An 18,370-nucleotide genomic window follows, 5' to 3' on the forward strand; every position below is an offset into this window, starting at 1 on the left:
TATTTTAACATTAGGTTCCCTCTGCCTATCATGGTGCTTGCGGGATACAGCGTGAAGATAAAAAGAAAAAATAATTAATTTCAAGACGAGATAAGTGTTAAGTTAAATTGAAAAACGGCACGCAATAAAGATAACTAACGCCCAATGTTAATAACCAATCCTAATCCAAAAATTGCTACCATAGATTGAAATAGACAGAGATGGAGGTAGGCATGCAGGTCAGTGATTGGATAGACATGTCGGACAGTACGAGATAGACGTTAACTGGAGATAGGAGATACATTATTAATATTGGGCGTTAGTGAAGAGAGATATGCATGTGTGGTCTGAAACAAAAACATTTCCGTTTCCGGCACCCATTTGCCTGTTAAAAATAGGTGACATTTTGAAACGGTATTTATAGATTCTTCTTTGTATATAAATAGAACTGCCGAAATTGGGGGATTTAGATTTAGGGCTTTTATTTCAAGTTTAAGGCCAGTCGTGGCGTAGAGGAACAAAGTGTATGGAATCGATTCCCACTCGAGGAATTACTTCATCTTCTTTCATTTCTTCGCTCTGGTGTCGAGGGAAAGCGCGGCGTTGAGGTCCGCCACCCTACCCGGCCTTGTGCAGGATACAGCGTGTTTTCTCCTGCCTATGCCACAAAAAGCGTGAAGCTTGGGTCCCTTTTAAGTCAATGAGAAAGTATGTTTTCGTTTTTATCATTCGAGCCCCTTTTAAGCGCTGTGACGAAAGGTGGACAAGCGTACACGCTGGAAAAAGAACCCCACAACGGTGATTCTATAAAGGTTCCATTTTTTTAAAGACGCTTTAGTAAGAAATTTGTAAAAATAGTTTTAAATTGTTAATAAGCTATAATTACGAAATAAACACGAACAATATAAGGAACCGTGTTAAATTATATTTAACGCTCCAAAGGTAATCGGTAATCAGCTAGTGACCGGTAATTAGGGATTCTTGAATATTTAACTTTTAACTACCGTATAGTTCAAGGTTCGTTCTCAGTCTATATAAATAATAAAAAAATGACTGATTGTTCTGTCTGTACGTGGAAAATATACGTAAAAAGCTATTGGGGGATGGTTTTTTTTATAAATTTAGCGAAACGGCTTAATCGATTTAAAAGGAATTTTCGTTGTTTTTTTTTTAATTTTCTTTAACAGTTATGATATTAATTCAACTAGTTTATAAATACAAAATTAATAAAGTTATATAATTTTAAACTATAGTACGGTTAACAAATCGTGGCCGTCCTGAAAATGTATTTGATTTTAAGATTTTATCTTGCTTTTGATTATTTACTTTTCGAATGGACAATGCGCTAAATTTCAGAAAACCTAACTCAAGACGGCCACGACTTGTTGATCGTACTGTATTGTAATTTTTTTTCTTCGAATTTACTTTTTCACGCAAAGCAAGGAGGCACAGCTGGTATATATAGTATAGGTAACTAGAGGTTAATTTTAACTGTTCCAAAGACTTGGAACGCCTTTGACGTCATAATGGTCGTTGTACGTGATGATAGTAGATTCGAAACCCGTTGATAGGTTCACAACTTTGTATTTTACAATGTTTTTAGTTGTAATTTTAAACGGACATCTATTTACGTAATGTTTATATTTAGACGGAGAGAAGGAGAGTTGAGTGATATTCTCCTTCATCATTCCCAAATTTCGGAAAAGTTTGTTTTTGTTTATATTATAGATTGATAAGTAATGCATTATCTGATATCAGAATTGCCCGATTTATTCTAAAAATCGGGATGTCCTGCAAACATCGGGACTTCTGGCAACACTGTCCTATATAAATAAATACTAAATGGGTATTTTTTTATATAATTTTTCAGTTTCCTCGATTAAATTAAATAGCTAATTTATTTTTTATTTGGAAATTCTTTCATTCCAATTCCAATATTCTATCGGCTCTATTATATGCCGTGTAGCGTGTTATAGTTGAATGAACAGATTTTTATCCTATGACATGGTTTTACGATCAGTTTACGTTGAAATATATTTTATTTCGCTATAGACATATATAAAAGAAACTAAAGTTAAGCTTTTTAAGACACTCCGTTCTGCTCTTTTCCACCCGAATTCGAAACATAACGTGTTGAGTGACGGATCTCTACGCCAACATTTAGTCTTATTAGATCGGAGAAATGAAAATATCTTATTCTAGCTAACGGGAATATAACCTGCGTGCCTGTCACCCTATACCATGCTGCATTTTTTTTTTTGGCTTCACGCTATATGCCTGCACATAGATTAGGCAGAAGAAACTTGGGAACCTTGTGTTAAGAAGTTCCGTTCTCATTATGACATCTGCCGTTACCCACTTACCACTGAATTCTGGAGGTATCGCGTGTTAAGTGACGGATATCAACGTCGCACTTTGCCTCGTTACCAGAGAAAAATGAAAATATATATTTTTTTTCTTTTTCCGAGTGGGATTCGAACTCACAACTGTCGCGTTTATAGTCACACGCTTATGCCCACACCCCACTATTCCTTTAAAAGTATTAATAAACATATAAGTTACAGTTATCATAAGAATAATGTTTAATTTATATTCAGTTACGCTCAAGTAGTTTATGTATGGTATTGGGTACCAGTTTTAGCATCTCGAACAATTTTTTTTTTTCAATTAGATATATTATTTGCACTTAGTTTTTAGCTTTTAAGTAATAGATGCTGAAAAAAAAATATTTTTTTTCATGTAACTGTGCTTTGTTGACAGTAGAACACCCAATTATTAATTATTATAAATATTTTTAGTTGGTTAGATAAAGGGAACCTTATGTTAAGATGCTACCTCGAGGCCGATCAGACCTTGCTGTCTTGTTATCAGAGAATGGATATGAGAATAATTCGTTGCTCCGAGTAGGAATCGAATCCACAACTGTCGTCCGATTCCGTCGCTGTGCTCGTTACTCTGGCTTCGGTCAGTGTGTGTGTTTTTTTTTTTAAATATTAGATTATAATAAAACTCTGCATGTATAAGCTGTTAAATCTTCTAGGAAGCCAGTAACTTCCTTGATATTATTAGCATATGAATTCATCTAATGTTTATAGAAATGCTTGCAGCTGATTTGAGTTCATTTTTTATTTAGGACCTTTCGAGTTGGCTTAGTATTAGTAACAATACTCCACTCTAACTTCTAGGTTCCCTAGCAGTGTCTATGAACCTTGAAATTATCATCATCATCTCATGATTTCATGATGAGATTCATGTTGATATCTCGATTTTCTTAACATTAATCACTTATATATGAATAAAAGAGAGAGATTATCTAGTACATTTCTCAGAATTTTCTAAGGAAGTTAAATTTTTGGATTATATTTTAAACCCAATCATTAATATTGATATTGAAAAGAGCAACTGCTGAGATTCTTGCAGGCTCTTCTCGCCAGAAGAACTGCGTTCATTCTATGATTCAAAAATGGCACAAAAGTATTTAAATTTTTTTTCATTTCAATAAAAAACTTCAAATCTTTCTATTATTATTACAAAGAAAGCATAAAAATTACGTATTCTCTAAGACATTTTTCGTTTCCAGATCCCCCCGAGGCCGCGTCGTGGCGGAGGGGGTCTACAATAATGCTCACTTCATGCATGCGGCCACATCCCATGTAGGTGACATTGTCCAAGTCCTCACGCAGTCCGGCAGCCTCTGGGAGGGCGTGTTCAAGACCTTCAGTGCTCAATTTGAGGTTGGTGATTTGCTTGTTTGGTTTTCTAGTTTTTAGAAGAGGATGATAGGAGTGTCCGTCCCTAAGTTTTGAGTTGGTGGTTTATTGTTAGTTGTGCTTGTGCTATTTGAGGATATTTGCTTTTTATGCTCATAATTTTGCTTACTAGTTCTTCAGTATTTGACAGGATTTTAGGAAATTTTGCGATAGAATATATATTATTCGGGGATCGTTCATCAAGAGGTAGTGCATACATTATTTAATATATTTTTTGTTTATCTATATTAGAAAAAAATAAGCCGTCGCGCGTCCTGGCGCAGTGGAACAGCGTGTGACTGTTGTAGGTTCCATACTTACTCGGGGAAAGTCATTTATTATATTCTCTTGCTTGGAAAACAAAAAAAATGCGCGTTGAGTCCGCCAATCAACACACGCTGTGTTGAAAATATGGGGGTACGAGGGGAACGAAGTGTCTTAAGAAGAGAGGTTCCCTCTGTTTACCCTATGTGAGTGAAGCGTGAAACTATATTTAAAGGAATTATTTTTAAAAATACACATAACCTTTGTTCTCTTAATGTACGTACATATAAATTATGACGATTATTTATTGCTTGTTCGCCCGCATCGTGCTTCGTTACAAGTATAGTCTAGGCTAGGTGTTTTATTTAATGAATAGGTTTATAATGTTGTGCACTACGAGATGCACTGTTCATATGTTCCTGATTGTGAATTCTAAATCTTATTTCTCTAAGATTATATTTATTATTGAGGCCAAATACCAGAGCGAGGGAATGAAAATATTACATATTTCATTCTTCCAAATGGAAATCGAACTCACAACGTCGCGTCTACATTCGCACGTTTCTGCTCCAGCGTTACGAGGTCCTTATTAATATTTTATTGATAATTAAAAAATATAAATCCCCCACTAAAGCTAAAACTCCTCTCAGCACACACCGACCTTCATCATGAAATTCCTTAATCGGCCTCCGTCGTCCACCGTACCGGTAGCGGGCATTGTCATGAGTCACGACCAAATGTGATACGCTACGAACAGCCAGACAGTTATATGTAATTTGTAGTTGTTTCCAAATTAGTAGTGTTATATCGTCAGAGGCCATTGTCAATGGAGGACGTGAAATATTTAATATTTTCATTTCTTCACTCTTCTGTTGAGGTGAAGCGCGGCGTTAAGTTCTGTCGCTCAACGAATCTCAAGAATTCGGCAGAGAGTAGAGAATGGAGTCACGACCAAGTGTGATATGCTACGAACAGCCAGTGATGTACTGTATCGTTGTTCTCAAATTAATAGCATTATAACGTTAGAGATATATTATATATTTATGTTGCGTTATGCACTATGCATTGGTTGACCACAAAGATCAAGGCTTTGCTATTTATTAGCTGTATGAAAAATTATCGATATTAGCATTTTCGGGGAATTCCCCGTTCATAAATTGTAGACGTTATATTTATTTATCTAAGATTTAATGGTTGATAAATGATTATGATTAGCAACTCAAAACCAGTTAATTTTTTGTAATGTCTCCTTCTTCTTCCTGGCATTAATCCCGGCTATTACCAGGGTCTGCCTTCCTACTTACCCTACTCCACTTTGCACGATCTTTTGCATCCTCGGTGGTTAGACCATTGGCTCTCATGTCCTGCATCACGACATCCAACCAGCGCTTCCTTGGGCGTCCGGGAGGTCGCGCCCCAGGAACTAGTATAGCAAGGCACTTGCGTCCGACATAGTTCTTAGGCCGGCGCGTAACGTGGCCAAACCATCTCAAGCGACGCTCTTGGAGCTTATCCGCTACGTCACGGACCCCAAGACTACCTCGAATGAATGTGTTGCGTATGCGGTCAGACCGCGTTACGCCACACATCCACCTCAGCATCTTCATTTCCGTGACGTGAAGCTCCAGAGTGTGCCGAGATAGTGCTGGCCAACATTCGCTGCCGTATAAAAGAACCGGTCGGACGATGCTCTTGTATATCAGCCCCTTGAGCTTGGGCGGTATTCTGCGGTCGCAGACCACACCAGTGACCTCCCGCCATTTGGCCCAGGCAGCGCTTATCCGGCCATGGACATCGTGGTCGATGCCTCCAGACTCGTGCATAACGGATCCAAGGTACCTGAACTTCTCCGACTTAACGGCTGGCTCAGGACCTATAAGGATGGTGCTCGAGTCCCGGCTCCCGCAGGCCATGTACTCTGTCTTCGACACATTTAGTTTAAGACCGCCGTTCTCAAGCGTACCCTTCCAGAGGTTCACTTTACGCTCCAGCGTCAGTCGGTTCTCGGCAATGAGTGCTATGTCGTCGGCATACATCATCAGCCATGGAGGCTGGTCCTGGATGTGAGCCGAGACAGTATCAAGCACTACATTGAACAAGAACGGACTAAGAGCCGAGCCCTGGTGAACCCCCACTGTAATCGGGAAGGGTCTAGTGTCGCCAACAGCAGTCCTAACCATAGAAGCGGAATCGTGGTACATGCCTCTGATAATCTCAATATAGGCCTCAGGGATCCCTTTGGATCGCAATGCCCACCAGATACACTGACGAGGCACACAGTCAAAGGCCTTCTGCAGATCTAAAAAAGCCACGTGCAGAGCTCTCCTTTTTTCCCTGTATGCCTCCATCAAAGTTCTGAGGGCGAAAATGGCGTCCATGGTGCCCGATCCTGGCTGAAATCCATATTGAGACTCAGAGACAGTACACTCTTGGCGGAGCCTGAGGTCGATCATGCGCTCGAAGAGCTTCATGGTATGACTCATAAGCTTAATGCCCCTATAACTACCACAATCTTGAACACTGCCCCTTCCCTTGTAAATAGGGGTAATAAAGCTAAGCCGCCACTGATGCGGCATCTTACCAGTGTTCAAGATATGGTTAAATAGGTCAGTAAGCATGAGCACACCAAGAGAGCCCAACGATTTCCACGCTTCGATCGGGATGTCGTCAGGTCCCACCGCTTTTCCGTTCTTCATGCGTCGAAGGCAATTACGTGTTTCGTCAAGGGTTATTGGGGCAATAAGTCCGAGGTTGGGCGGTGGGTCGTGATGAAGACTGCATGGGTGCTGAGTATTCAGCAACTCCTGGAAGTAGCTTCTCCATCTCTCCTTCACAGAGTCATGATTACAGAGCAGCGTGCCCTGGGAATCTCTGACGCAAAGACATTTTGCAATATCTTGCGTCACTTTATCCCGGGAACGTGCCAGTTTGTAAATGAGCTTCTGCCCCTCCACAGTTTCAAGTTTATCATACAATGGTGACAAACTCTCACTGCGGGCTCTGGCTACAGCTCTTTTACTGGCACGTTTAGCTACTGTGTACTCCAGTCTGTCTTCAGGAGAGTTGGATTCCTGCCACTTCTTAAAGGCAGCCTTCTTTTCACGAGTCGCCTCCTGGACCTCGTCATTCCACCACCATGTCTCCTTGTCGATGACACGTCCTCCCCTAGAAACACCAAGAACTCGCCTGCCTGCCGCAATGATTGCCGACTGAGCCCGATCCCAAGCGTCCTGAGCAGTCTCGGTGTTAGTCGAAAGATTATGACTTTTCACCTCTGCCAGGAAGTCGGTCTGCATCGGTCCATTCAGCAACCACCACTTGATCCGAGGCCTACGTTTCTCGGCTACTTTCTTCTTCGGAGTGACGTTAAAGTCCATGACAAGAAGACGATGTTGGGCTGTTAGGCTTTCGCCTGGAATGACCTTACAGTTAGTTACCCTGCCCATATGACACCGTCTGGTCAATAAGTAGTCTATTTGAGTTGAGTGGGACCCGCACTTATACGTGATAAGGTGCTGAGAATTCTTTTGGAAGAACGTATTCACGACGGCCAGATCAGACGCAATACAGGTTCTCAGAATGTTTTCTCCCTCTGCATTGCGAAGACCATGCCCAAAACCCCCGTGAACACGCTCATACGGTTCAGCAGCCCTACCGACGTGCCCGTTCAAGTCCCCCCCAACTAAGACCACTTCGGTACACGGCACAGCAAGTAGCACCCCTTCATACTGCTCCCAGAATGTCTCCTTTTCGGCCGCGCTACATCCCGCCTGGGGAGCATAGGCACTGATTAAGTTTGTGATGACGCCCTCAATCAGTACCCTCACTCGCATCAAGCGGTCGGAGCGACGGTCAACTTCAAGGAGCCCATTCTGAAGCTCTTCAGAAAGCACTACCGCTACACCGTTTCTACCCGAAGGTGACCCAGTGTATATAAGCCGGTAACCCTGTCCGATGTTACGGGACTTATTGCCCTTCCAGCGTGTTTCCTGGAGGAAGGCACACTGGACCCGACGTCTCATGAGTACATCTGCGAGTTCCCTGCATCGTCCGGTCAGAGAGCCAATATTCCACGTTGCAAAGCGGAGTTTCCTTCTGGGTACTAGCGTCTTTAGCCGTGCCCGTACATGACACGGTAGCCCTTGCCCACTTGTCGCAGGTGTAGGGCGATGTGCCTGCGCGTCGTTTTGCGGCGACGCCCTAGCCGTACCCAGTCTGTTGTTTTGTCGGTCCATATAAGTGGCGGTTGGCGGTTTTTAAATGGAGCGACTGCCGTCTGACCTCCAAAACCCCTTTGTGGGGGAAAAACCGAGGAAGGGAGAGGAAAATAGAGGGGTAGGATAGGTAGAAGGAGGGAGCTAAGGGAAGGAGGGGGGGAGTTAGGACACCATTCTTACGGACTGGATGAGGATGTAAGAGTGGCAGCTCGAGGATCCGGGGTCGCGTACCCGTATGCCCACAAACAAATATCGGACAGATATTAGTCAGGACATCCTCTGGATTAATTTTTTGTAATGTCTGTCTACCTATATCTTGCACATGGTGGGGTATAGGGAGCCTGGACATCCAGTGTTAAGCCACTCCGTTCCTATTAAGGCACTTTCGTTTCCCCTTACCGTCACATTCTGAAGGCGTTGAGTGACGGATTTTTAACATTGCGCTTTGCCTCGTTATTAGGGCGAGGAAATGAAAATATAGAATATTTCATTTCCTCGAATGGGAATCGAACCCACTGCCTGTCACGTGTACAATCTTAGCTTAGCTTCCCTCTATCTGGCAGGCAGGCTTCTGCATTTATCACCCAATCGGATATTGGGCATTGCGTCGGGAACGGAGTGTTTTAAAACTATTTTCTACTATCTATCCCGATACAGCGGGTTACAGCGTGAAGCTTAATATCGTATCGTATGATAATTAGGTCAATCTTACTTAGAGATAAAAAAATGTCTTTTGGGAAATATGGTAAGACATTAATACACAATATCACATATTATTATGCTACAAGGTCCTGGGAGATTGTTGCCTAATAATATAACATAATATTTAAATAATTAACATATTTCATACAATTTTCAGTTAATATATGTATATATGTTTGTTTTAATCTAGTCAATGGTTGACAACTTCATTTTAAATGCATTGAAACATAAATAAAGAGGGAAATGTCACTACTTATTTTTGAAATTAGTAGTACGATGTTTGTCTCGATAGGACAGAAAGCAGAGTTATTTCAAAGCTAACATTCTATGGTTAGTGATTTATTGTACAGTGCGGTCAGCGAATCGTGGCCCTATTGAAGGTAAATATTTTTATTCCCTTGTTCTGGTAACAAGACAAAGCGCGGCGTTTGGTACTACCACGCAACATGCAATGTCACGAAAGTTCTCTGGAAAGTGGGCGATGACGATAGATATACCAGGCCAGGCTAGGGTTGTAAAAGATAAGGGGTTCGATTCCCACACAAGGAATAAAATATTTAATATTATATTTTTCTCACTCTGGCAAGTGGGTAGGCAAAGCAAAGTATTCGGTGGAAAATGAGGAAGAAAAGGTTCCCTCTGGCTAACCTGATATGTATAAAAAATCACCATTAGCCAGGATCCAACGCGTGTATCGATTCGCCCCAGTTAGGTTCGGTCGCGACAGATGATAAGCCTCAGTCACCGCTGACATAGTATACCTTTACTAGTTACTATAAATAGACGCACTTTGTTTCTTTTTTAATGAGGGGGTGGATTTTTTTAGGGGATTGGGGTGTTTTTTTCTTTATTGTTTTTCCGGTCTCCGTTAGTTGAAAGATAGATAGATGCTGCGTACATGTTGGTACATGTTTCAAAAATAGGAAGAGAATAAGGAACGGAGAAATGCTTCTCCACGTTTTCTCCCCTTACTTCTACTACGTTTAATAGATGTGTAAAGATAAAAAACAATGTAACGACAAAAAAAATTACACGTGTTCAAAAAATTATATGACTGCTTATTAATTGAGTATTTATTCAAGGTTTTTTACTATTCAATAACGTTGGAACTTTATGTTAATTATTAAGCAGTTTCACGGTGTATCCAGTACACAGCAATGTAGACAGAGGAAACTTAGTGTTAAGACACTCCGTTCTCCACTTTCCGCCGAATTTTTGGAGACATTTAGTGTTGAATGACATAACTCACCGCCAGGCTTCTTTTGCATTGGTGCCAGAATGAAAAAAATAATTTCCCCGACTGGCGACGGTCTCTTGAAATATTAGAAAGACATGTAAAGCCTCTAATTATGTCCATATTTCAATGCAAACTCGATATGAATGCACCATTGAAATCAATAAAGTGCTAACAGAAATAGATATAAACAACTAAGAAGTCCGCAACTCCGGCAAGGAGGTATCTATTAAAAGTTTATAGAAAACCTTCTAGAGGCTAGGATGACCTATTCTTTAGTGCTTTCTGAGAAGTGTCCCACTTTTTTTTATTAAATGGGAGGATGTATTTTCTATTCTATTGAATAATCTCACTAGAAGAATTGTAGTAGGACTGTATAGATTAAAATTGCTTTGACAAAAATTTGCATTTAATATATTTAATCTATATATATAAAATCAAAAGGTCACTCACTCATCACGAAATCTCAGAAACTACATGTGCTAGGAATCTCAAATTTTGCAATTTTGCAAAATCTCAAAGATTTACTTATAGGACGTAGGTGCTCGCTAAGACGGGAATTTGCAATATTCGACTCCTAAGGGGTTGTTTTTGGGGGTGATAGTTTGTATGAAACTTCATTACTACAAATGCTAGGTCTCAAATTTTGCATAGACGTCAATAGGACGTAGTCATGGAGACAGAAATTAATAATAACATATATCACGCGGGTGCAACCGCGAGCTGGCCGCTAGTAATATATATTATTGTTTCCTTGCGAATAAATTACTTTTTATTTTTATGCATTTTATGTGTTTTTTTTTTGTATAAACGGTTAAATAAAATTGGAATATTTATTTAAGATTTAAAAGCATTGCTTTGAGTGGCGATAGAAACTAGAACCACTGTAAGAGATCTCCAGCTATGGCACGATAGCGTTTATAACTTGGTTTTTAATTTTCATGCTGTATACCACAAATAGGTAGGCAGAGAAAGCATATGGTCAGGACACTCTGTCCTACGCTCTCCGGCCAAGTCAGGGCATTGTGTGTTAAGTGGCAGAGCTCAACGCCGCACTTTGTCTCCCAGAACGGAGAAATATTTAATAACTTATTTACCGTATTTATTTTATCGTACGCCATTAAGTGTACCTGATAGCAATTAGTACGAAGACGTGAATACAATTGTTACAGATTGCATAGTCTATTAATATTGTGAATGTCTAATGATATGACTGTACGTAGAGGAGCACGCTCAGACCTACATCCTACGTGCGTGGCGAATCGTGGGGCATGGTGTGGATGTCTGTCACGAACGTTAACTTGTATTGTTTTGGTTATTTGCAGTTTAGTTTATCTGTGTTTTGTGTGTTTGTTTTGGGTTTAAATACTAAAAATATATGTTATCTGTCGTGTTTCCTAGCTTTTTCTTTTTTTTATTTTTATTTTATACTCTGTCGTAAATCACTAGTTGACGTTTGACATGGTAAAATCGCTTGACTGATAAAAACTAAATTAATTTGACTTCTTCACGATATATAAAAATTATCAGTATATTTTACCTAAATATTATAATTGCAATTGACATAAAAAATACAAAAAAAAATTAAACAAGGCAGGCAGGGGACTATAGTGTTAAGATGTAAAATTTTTGAGACATTACGTGTTGACTTGAGGAACTAAATGCTGCGCTGTCTTCTTGCTAGAACGAGGAAATTATTTATTCCTCCGAGTGTTCATCGAACCCAGAACCATCGTGTTTACTGTTAGACACACACCTGTTCTTATGTTTATAGTAACCATAAATTTTAACTTTTATTTATGGTCCCTGTATTAAAAAAAATATGGTGCATCTACGTTACGTTCACGGAACGATGCGGTGACGCTAGGGTGAAGCTTCCATTCTTATATTGATTTGTTGATCACATAATATTTAGGTTATGAGTTGGCTTTGTCACACATTCAAATGTATTAAATTGTATATTTGAGTTAATGGTGGGAAAGTAGTAAATGGTGCCTTATGTAGATGTGATGGTTGGGGGTTCGATCTCCGTTCTGAAAAGCGAGCTATTTTCGTTTCCCTTGGTAGGATATAGTATGCCGCGTTAAGTTCCGCCATTCAACATACAATGTCTGGAATTCGTGCGGAAAGCGAATCTCGGCATACTCTTGTTATATCCGGGGATAAAGCGTGAAGCTAGAAAAAAAAATGTATACAAGTTTTTTTTTCCAGTAAACTGAAAAGTCTCCCATATTTATTATACTGCAATACGACAAAACGTAATGGTATGGAGTCATTTGGCGCTCCATTCGGCTATTCTACCCACAAGATGTGGAGCATGCGTGATGGTGAAACACCAAAAATAGATAAATTAAATATTCATTACGTTTAAAGCCCAGTCGTGGTGCTGGGGCACTGTAAACGCCACAGATTATGAGTTCGATTCCCAGTTGAGGAAGTTACATATTTATTTTTTTATTTCTTAGCTCCTGTGTAGGTAAAGCGTGGCGTTGAGTTCGGCCACTCAACACGCAATGCTTCTAGAATTCGGTGGAAAATTGGGAACGGAAGTGTCTCAACACTAGGTACCCAGCAGGTTCCTGTCCACCTTGCTAAATGCGGGATACATCGTGAAGCGGAAAAATAAATAATAATTTGTCTGTCAAATGGAAGCAAGCAATCACTTATCTTTCAACCTTTGACTTTATATGAACAAGTCAGAACTTAAAAATTATGAGATAACTTCGATTTCGACTTCCTTTCGTATGTTAATTGTTATCTATTTTATAGCCTTATAAGGAAATAATCGATTCGTAATTGGGAGAACACATTTCCATTTCTTCACTCTGATAAAAAAACAAAGCGTAGAATTGAATTCCGCCATTGAACGGAGTGTCCGAACACTAGTTTCACAGCGTGAACTAACACACAGGAATGACTAGTACAAAATGCACCAAGTCATTTGTCAAAACATACTCTCATATACTATGTTACAAATTACTTCTCAGTAAAGCAATTTCATAGTACTTCTAGGAACTTTGAAATGGAATAGTCGTATTATCAACATAGTACATGGAATAATTGAGGAGATTTTAAACAATGGCTTCGTTTTACACATCATATTTATATTATTTTTTTAGCTCCGCGTTTTATCTCATGCAGAGAGCGGCGTTTAGTTGCGCCACTCGACACGCAATGCGTCTAGTATTCGGCGGAAAGTGGGGAACAGAAAGATAAAAAATATGGCTTTGATATAGAATCGTATAACTATTTATATCCTACACAAAATGTGGTGTTAACTACTTTCTAATAATAACCAAAGGGCTAGAGACCCTTTGCTCCCGCGTAAGCGTAAGCTTGTCGAATTGGTTGAACACACCCCCCTAAATAATCAAAACTAATTATGGATACGTTACCCCCTTACTAATTAAAATTAGGAAGAAGAAATTAAGTAATATTTTCAGATATATGCCAACATAACATGAAGCCGTTCTTTAACTGGGTAAACAATATCTGACTGCAAACGTAACAATTGTGAGTTCGATCCCCATCGAGAGGATTTAAAAGGAGTGGGTAAAAGTGCGGCGTTGAGTTACGCTACTTAGGATGAAATGTCTAGAATTAGGCCGGAAAGCAAGAAACGGAGCATCTTGTTACTATCATACTTTTGTCCAACCTGCTATTCCAAGAAAAGCGTCAAGCGTGAAAAAAATTATATAAACAAATCCGAATTCGTAAGAAACCAGCTCAGATTTCATATGTTTAAATAGGCCCTTGAATTACTTTGGCCATTAAAATTTATTATGTGAGAGTTATCAGCTTACTAAGATATAATATATCTATCTATCTTTACGTACTCTCCGCTTATGTGTAATGTATTTTTTTATTCATTCATGCTTCACTATGTATTCAGCATATAGCAGGGTAGGCAGAAGAAACCTTGGAACCTTGTGGTGTTAAAACACTTCCTTCAATCCCCACTTTCCGCCAGGTTCTGAAGGCAATGGGGGTTGAGTACCGGGATTCAACGCTTCGCTTTGCTTCGTTACCAGAGCGAGGAAATGGAATTTATTATTTGTTTATTTATTAAATATTTAATTTCCTCGTGTAGGAATCGAACCCCCAACCCGTCCCCCTGCGTCACAACTGGCCTCTTAATATAAATATGATTTTGAACCAATTAACCATAGTGATCGATATAAATTTCTGTGTTTAAACATTGTCTTAGTCATTGACTGGTTCTGGAGGTCACAACTCAGGTTAACAAACTACGTACTTTGGGTGCATGTACCTATAACTACGCGGCGAGGGTAACCTTCGGGAGACACTCGCGTAAAATTACTTATTTTATTAAATTTATAGACGAGACATTGTCCTGAGTTAAGTTGCCATACATTGCCAATTTGTGACAGAGTGCCAAGATCAGTTGTGGTGGCTTGATAGAGTTTTTTTAAAGTTGGATTTTAATCTTAATTTAGTACTTGGTTAAAATTTTTAATCTTTCATATTTTTTTTATTTTTATTTAAGTATATTTTTGGCTGCTTGGATGGTAGTTTCTGCTATATTACTTTTGCGTAATAACGACGTAATTTTATTCTTTTTTTTATAAAAAAACTAATTGCGTTCCCTGCAATATTTTACAAAGTGCGAATTGTACGTCGTTTCGTATTCTCATTTCCTTGCTCTGGAAAATGAGAATACGAACGAAGAGGAAAGCTCTCCATTCGGCGGAAAGTGGAGAACGGAGTGTTTTAACACTAGCTCCCTTTGCCGACCCTGCTGTATGCGGGATACAGCTTGAAGCTGTTGTTTTTTTGTATTTTTAATGAAATATCTTATAACGAAACTTAACGTTAGAATTATTTATCGTCAATAAACGTCGTCTAAACCCTTGACGTTTTTTAGTAACAGTTGTGGAGTGGCCTGTGGGATTGAACTGAACCACGAGAGCACTCGTAGTTTTTTTTTTCTCCAACAATGTGGACAAAGATCTCTTGAGGGTTTTAACGCTTTACTAATTACAAGGACCACTTTTGTTTTAAGTCTGGGTTAACTTTTTTTTGTTAATCGCGTAACCGAGTGTAATTTCTATGATTTGACTTCCTTTTATGTATATTAGGGTTCCGTATTCAAATGGTAAAATGAAACCCTATGACTAAGACTCCGTTGTCTGTTTGTCTGTATGTCTACCTCATGAACCCTAAAAGGCAGTTGAATTTTTTACAGATTACTTGTTGTTTAATAAGTACCAGGGCAAAGACATGAAATTAATTAATTTCTTTTATTGGGAATCGATTCTACGACCATCGCTCTTATTGACACGGTACGCCACTGTGCTACGGTACTGTCTCCTATAATTATAAGCATTAAAACATTGATGTCAACACCCCTCTTAGACATACATACATTCATAGAGTAAAAGCTGTATTTGATTGTATTGAATAGTTTGAATTTTTAATCAGAAAGTGTCTGGCGATAACGGTTCGTTAGAATATGATTATTATTAAAATAAGTATATATTGGATTTTTGTTAAATTTTAGAAATCCAATAATAATAAAAATAAATATAGTAATTTTTTGTTTTTTTTTGGTAATGGTAAAACAATTGATTTCATTAGTGTGTTTAGTAATTTTATAAATGCTGGAAGGAATCCTGCTTTTCGTTATTTATGAAGGTATGTTTATATTAAAAGAACTTGCGTTCGGTCAATTCGTCACTTCTATCGTCTACCTTTAAACAATATAAAATACATGGACTTTTTTCAACATGCTCTTTTTATATCTTTATAGATAGATCTAGAAATAATTTCTTGCAACGGAAAAAAAAATGCAAGACTCTAATTTTATCTTTTATCTCAACGATGCATGTTACACAGCAATAATAACGTCTGGTGTAAAAGATTCGCAAAAGATAAAAAAAAGATAAAAAGTCTAGGTTGCAGTGCGGCGGGTGCGTTGATCTTATGGGACGTTGTCCTACCCAAAAGATACGAAGTACGATTTTTAGCGAAAGTTTTAGAAATTATTATTCTACTACGTAGATGTTATTTAAATATTTATTTATATATTTTAGCTTTACGCTGTATCCCGCATATATCAGGTAGAAATCTGTGAGCCTAGTGTTAAGACACTACGTTCCGATTAAACCATTTCTCTTTATATTCTAGAGGCACTGCCTGTTGAGTGGTGGAACTGAACACCGCAATATTATTGTTTCAATGTTAGACAGCTATCATCAATTTCCAAATTCATACTCGATTATCCTCGTGCCTTTTACGTGACCTTCACCCATTCATCATCGATCACGTGTTCTCGAAGGTCAACTGAATTCTCCCCCTGCCTCTCTTACCACTCCCTCTTGCTTAATAAATATTTTTGTCTTTTTTGCGTTTCTCATTCTCTTGACGTCACTATCACCTTGGCAATTCGAATATATTTCAAGGATAAACATTTGTCTGAGTAAGATTTAAACCTGATTATATAAGTTTAAGATCGTTGCTTATAGGTACTTATATAATTATGTAGTAAAATTAGATATTTTATATTTTCGTTCTGCTAACAAGGCAAAGCGCGGCTCTGAGGTCTGCCACTTAATTATGCAATGCGTCCAGAATTCGGCGGGTTTGGGAAGTGTCTTAATAGCAACGGAGTGTCTTATCACTAACTTTCCTCTCCCTGCCTTGCTACGTATGGGATACAGCTAGAAGCTTAAAAAAAGATGAATATATCTTTTTATTTATAAAAGATAAATATAAATGTTCTCATATACACATACACAAGTGTCAATAAGCATTAAAATATAACATATGAAGTAATTAGAAACCTTACAAGCACTAAATGGTTCTATAAACACCCGTTTCCCTAATCCCGAGGCCGGTGAGCGGGTGACGCTGACGGCTGACGAGGTGACGAGGCGGAGGCCAATTTCGGTGTTGTTCAACCCTGGACCAATGTCATCGGAGTTTATCGCACTTTGGTATTGTAGACACGATGTAGGTGATCGTTTGTTTGTTTTTTCTTTTTACATATATTTGTAGATATATTGATTAACCTTCAACTGAAGCAGGGGGAACATAGTGATAAGACACTCTGGCACTAAGGCAAAAACCAAAACCCGGCGTTGGATTCCCCCACTTCAGAGCTGAGGAAGGGACTACTTAACATTTGGTTCCCTCTGCCTTCCCTGCTGTGTGCGTGATAAAGCATAAAGCTGATTTTTAAATATAAATTATAATTTTATTCGATACACCATTCGCACTCTGTCGTTTTATCTAGCGTCAATATGAATAAGTTCATCGTAATTTTCTTATCGCCACGTTTCCTAACGCAGGGATAACGTACTAACAGTTTTGTTACATACTAGCGACCCGCTCGTGGCTTCGCCCGCTTGAACTATATAATTATTGATTTAATATATGTATAATCCGCATCACTTCTGTTGTTTAGTATTATTAAATATTTCATAAACAATTGTTATATGTATTTTGAAAAGTAAAGTTTCAATCTATTCGTTGAAACAGTTATTTAATGCAATTTGTATGCATGTAATATAAATATTTTTATTTATAAACCCATTGAAATGAAACGAACACAAAATGTTAAGGAAAGCTTGCCATAGTATATTACAATAGTGAAAACTGCAATTGAATAGGTTAATCCGTTTTTGAGATTAGTGTGAACAAACACACAGACGAACAGATAAATTTTAAGAATCATCGTCTTTAATAATATTTTTTCTATATAAATGTTCCATATACAGACACCGATATGTAATGATTTTATTATAAATATAGATATTATGTGGGTATAATTAGTTTTTACAAATGTTCATTCATGTTGAACTTTGTGATAAAGTTTTTTTTTTTTTTTTGGGAGATAATATGGACTAACGATATGTTTTTTTTTTAATATGGCTGAATGTAAGCATGTACCTTATTAATTAATTACAGGATCTAAGTAGTGTGAAAGCTACTGGGTTCAAATATATGTATATATTTATAATATATTACCATGTCTGTAATTTTTCTATGGGGATTCCGTAATAGAACGTCGTGGCGCAGCGACCTAGCGACTGAACATAAACGCGATATTTGTGTTTAACGCATTTTTCCACTTTTTTTGGACATATTGTTGCGTTAAGTTCCGCCACTCAACGTAACATAGCTTACAAAGATATAGATACATTTAAGCACTACAGTTTTATCTTGAGATACAAAACTTATCGATAATTGCTTTCGTTCTCTAT

General features: G+C 38.4%; 1 protein-coding gene across 8 annotated transcripts in view; it reads left to right on the forward strand.

The window, feature by feature from the left end:
* Positions 1-18,370, forward strand: part of LOC146540737 (uncharacterized) — a 42,896-nt gene that overhangs the window by 5,616 nt on the left and 18,910 nt on the right. For all 8 annotated transcript variants that reach the window (XM_085202882.1, XM_085202919.1, XM_085202909.1 and 5 more), the window contains exon 2: positions 3,560-3,713. In XM_085202882.1, coding sequence (XP_085059008.1) covers positions 3,560-3,713 — 154 coding nt within the window. The remainder of the gene's footprint in view (positions 1-3,559; positions 3,714-18,370) is intronic.

Source organism: Heliconius melpomene, chromosome 2, assembly GCF_056956725.1.
Source record: "Heliconius melpomene rosina isolate 202511_hmr_F chromosome 2, ASM5695672v1, whole genome shotgun sequence".
NCBI classification, from domain to species: Eukaryota; Metazoa; Arthropoda; class Insecta; order Lepidoptera; family Nymphalidae; genus Heliconius; species Heliconius melpomene.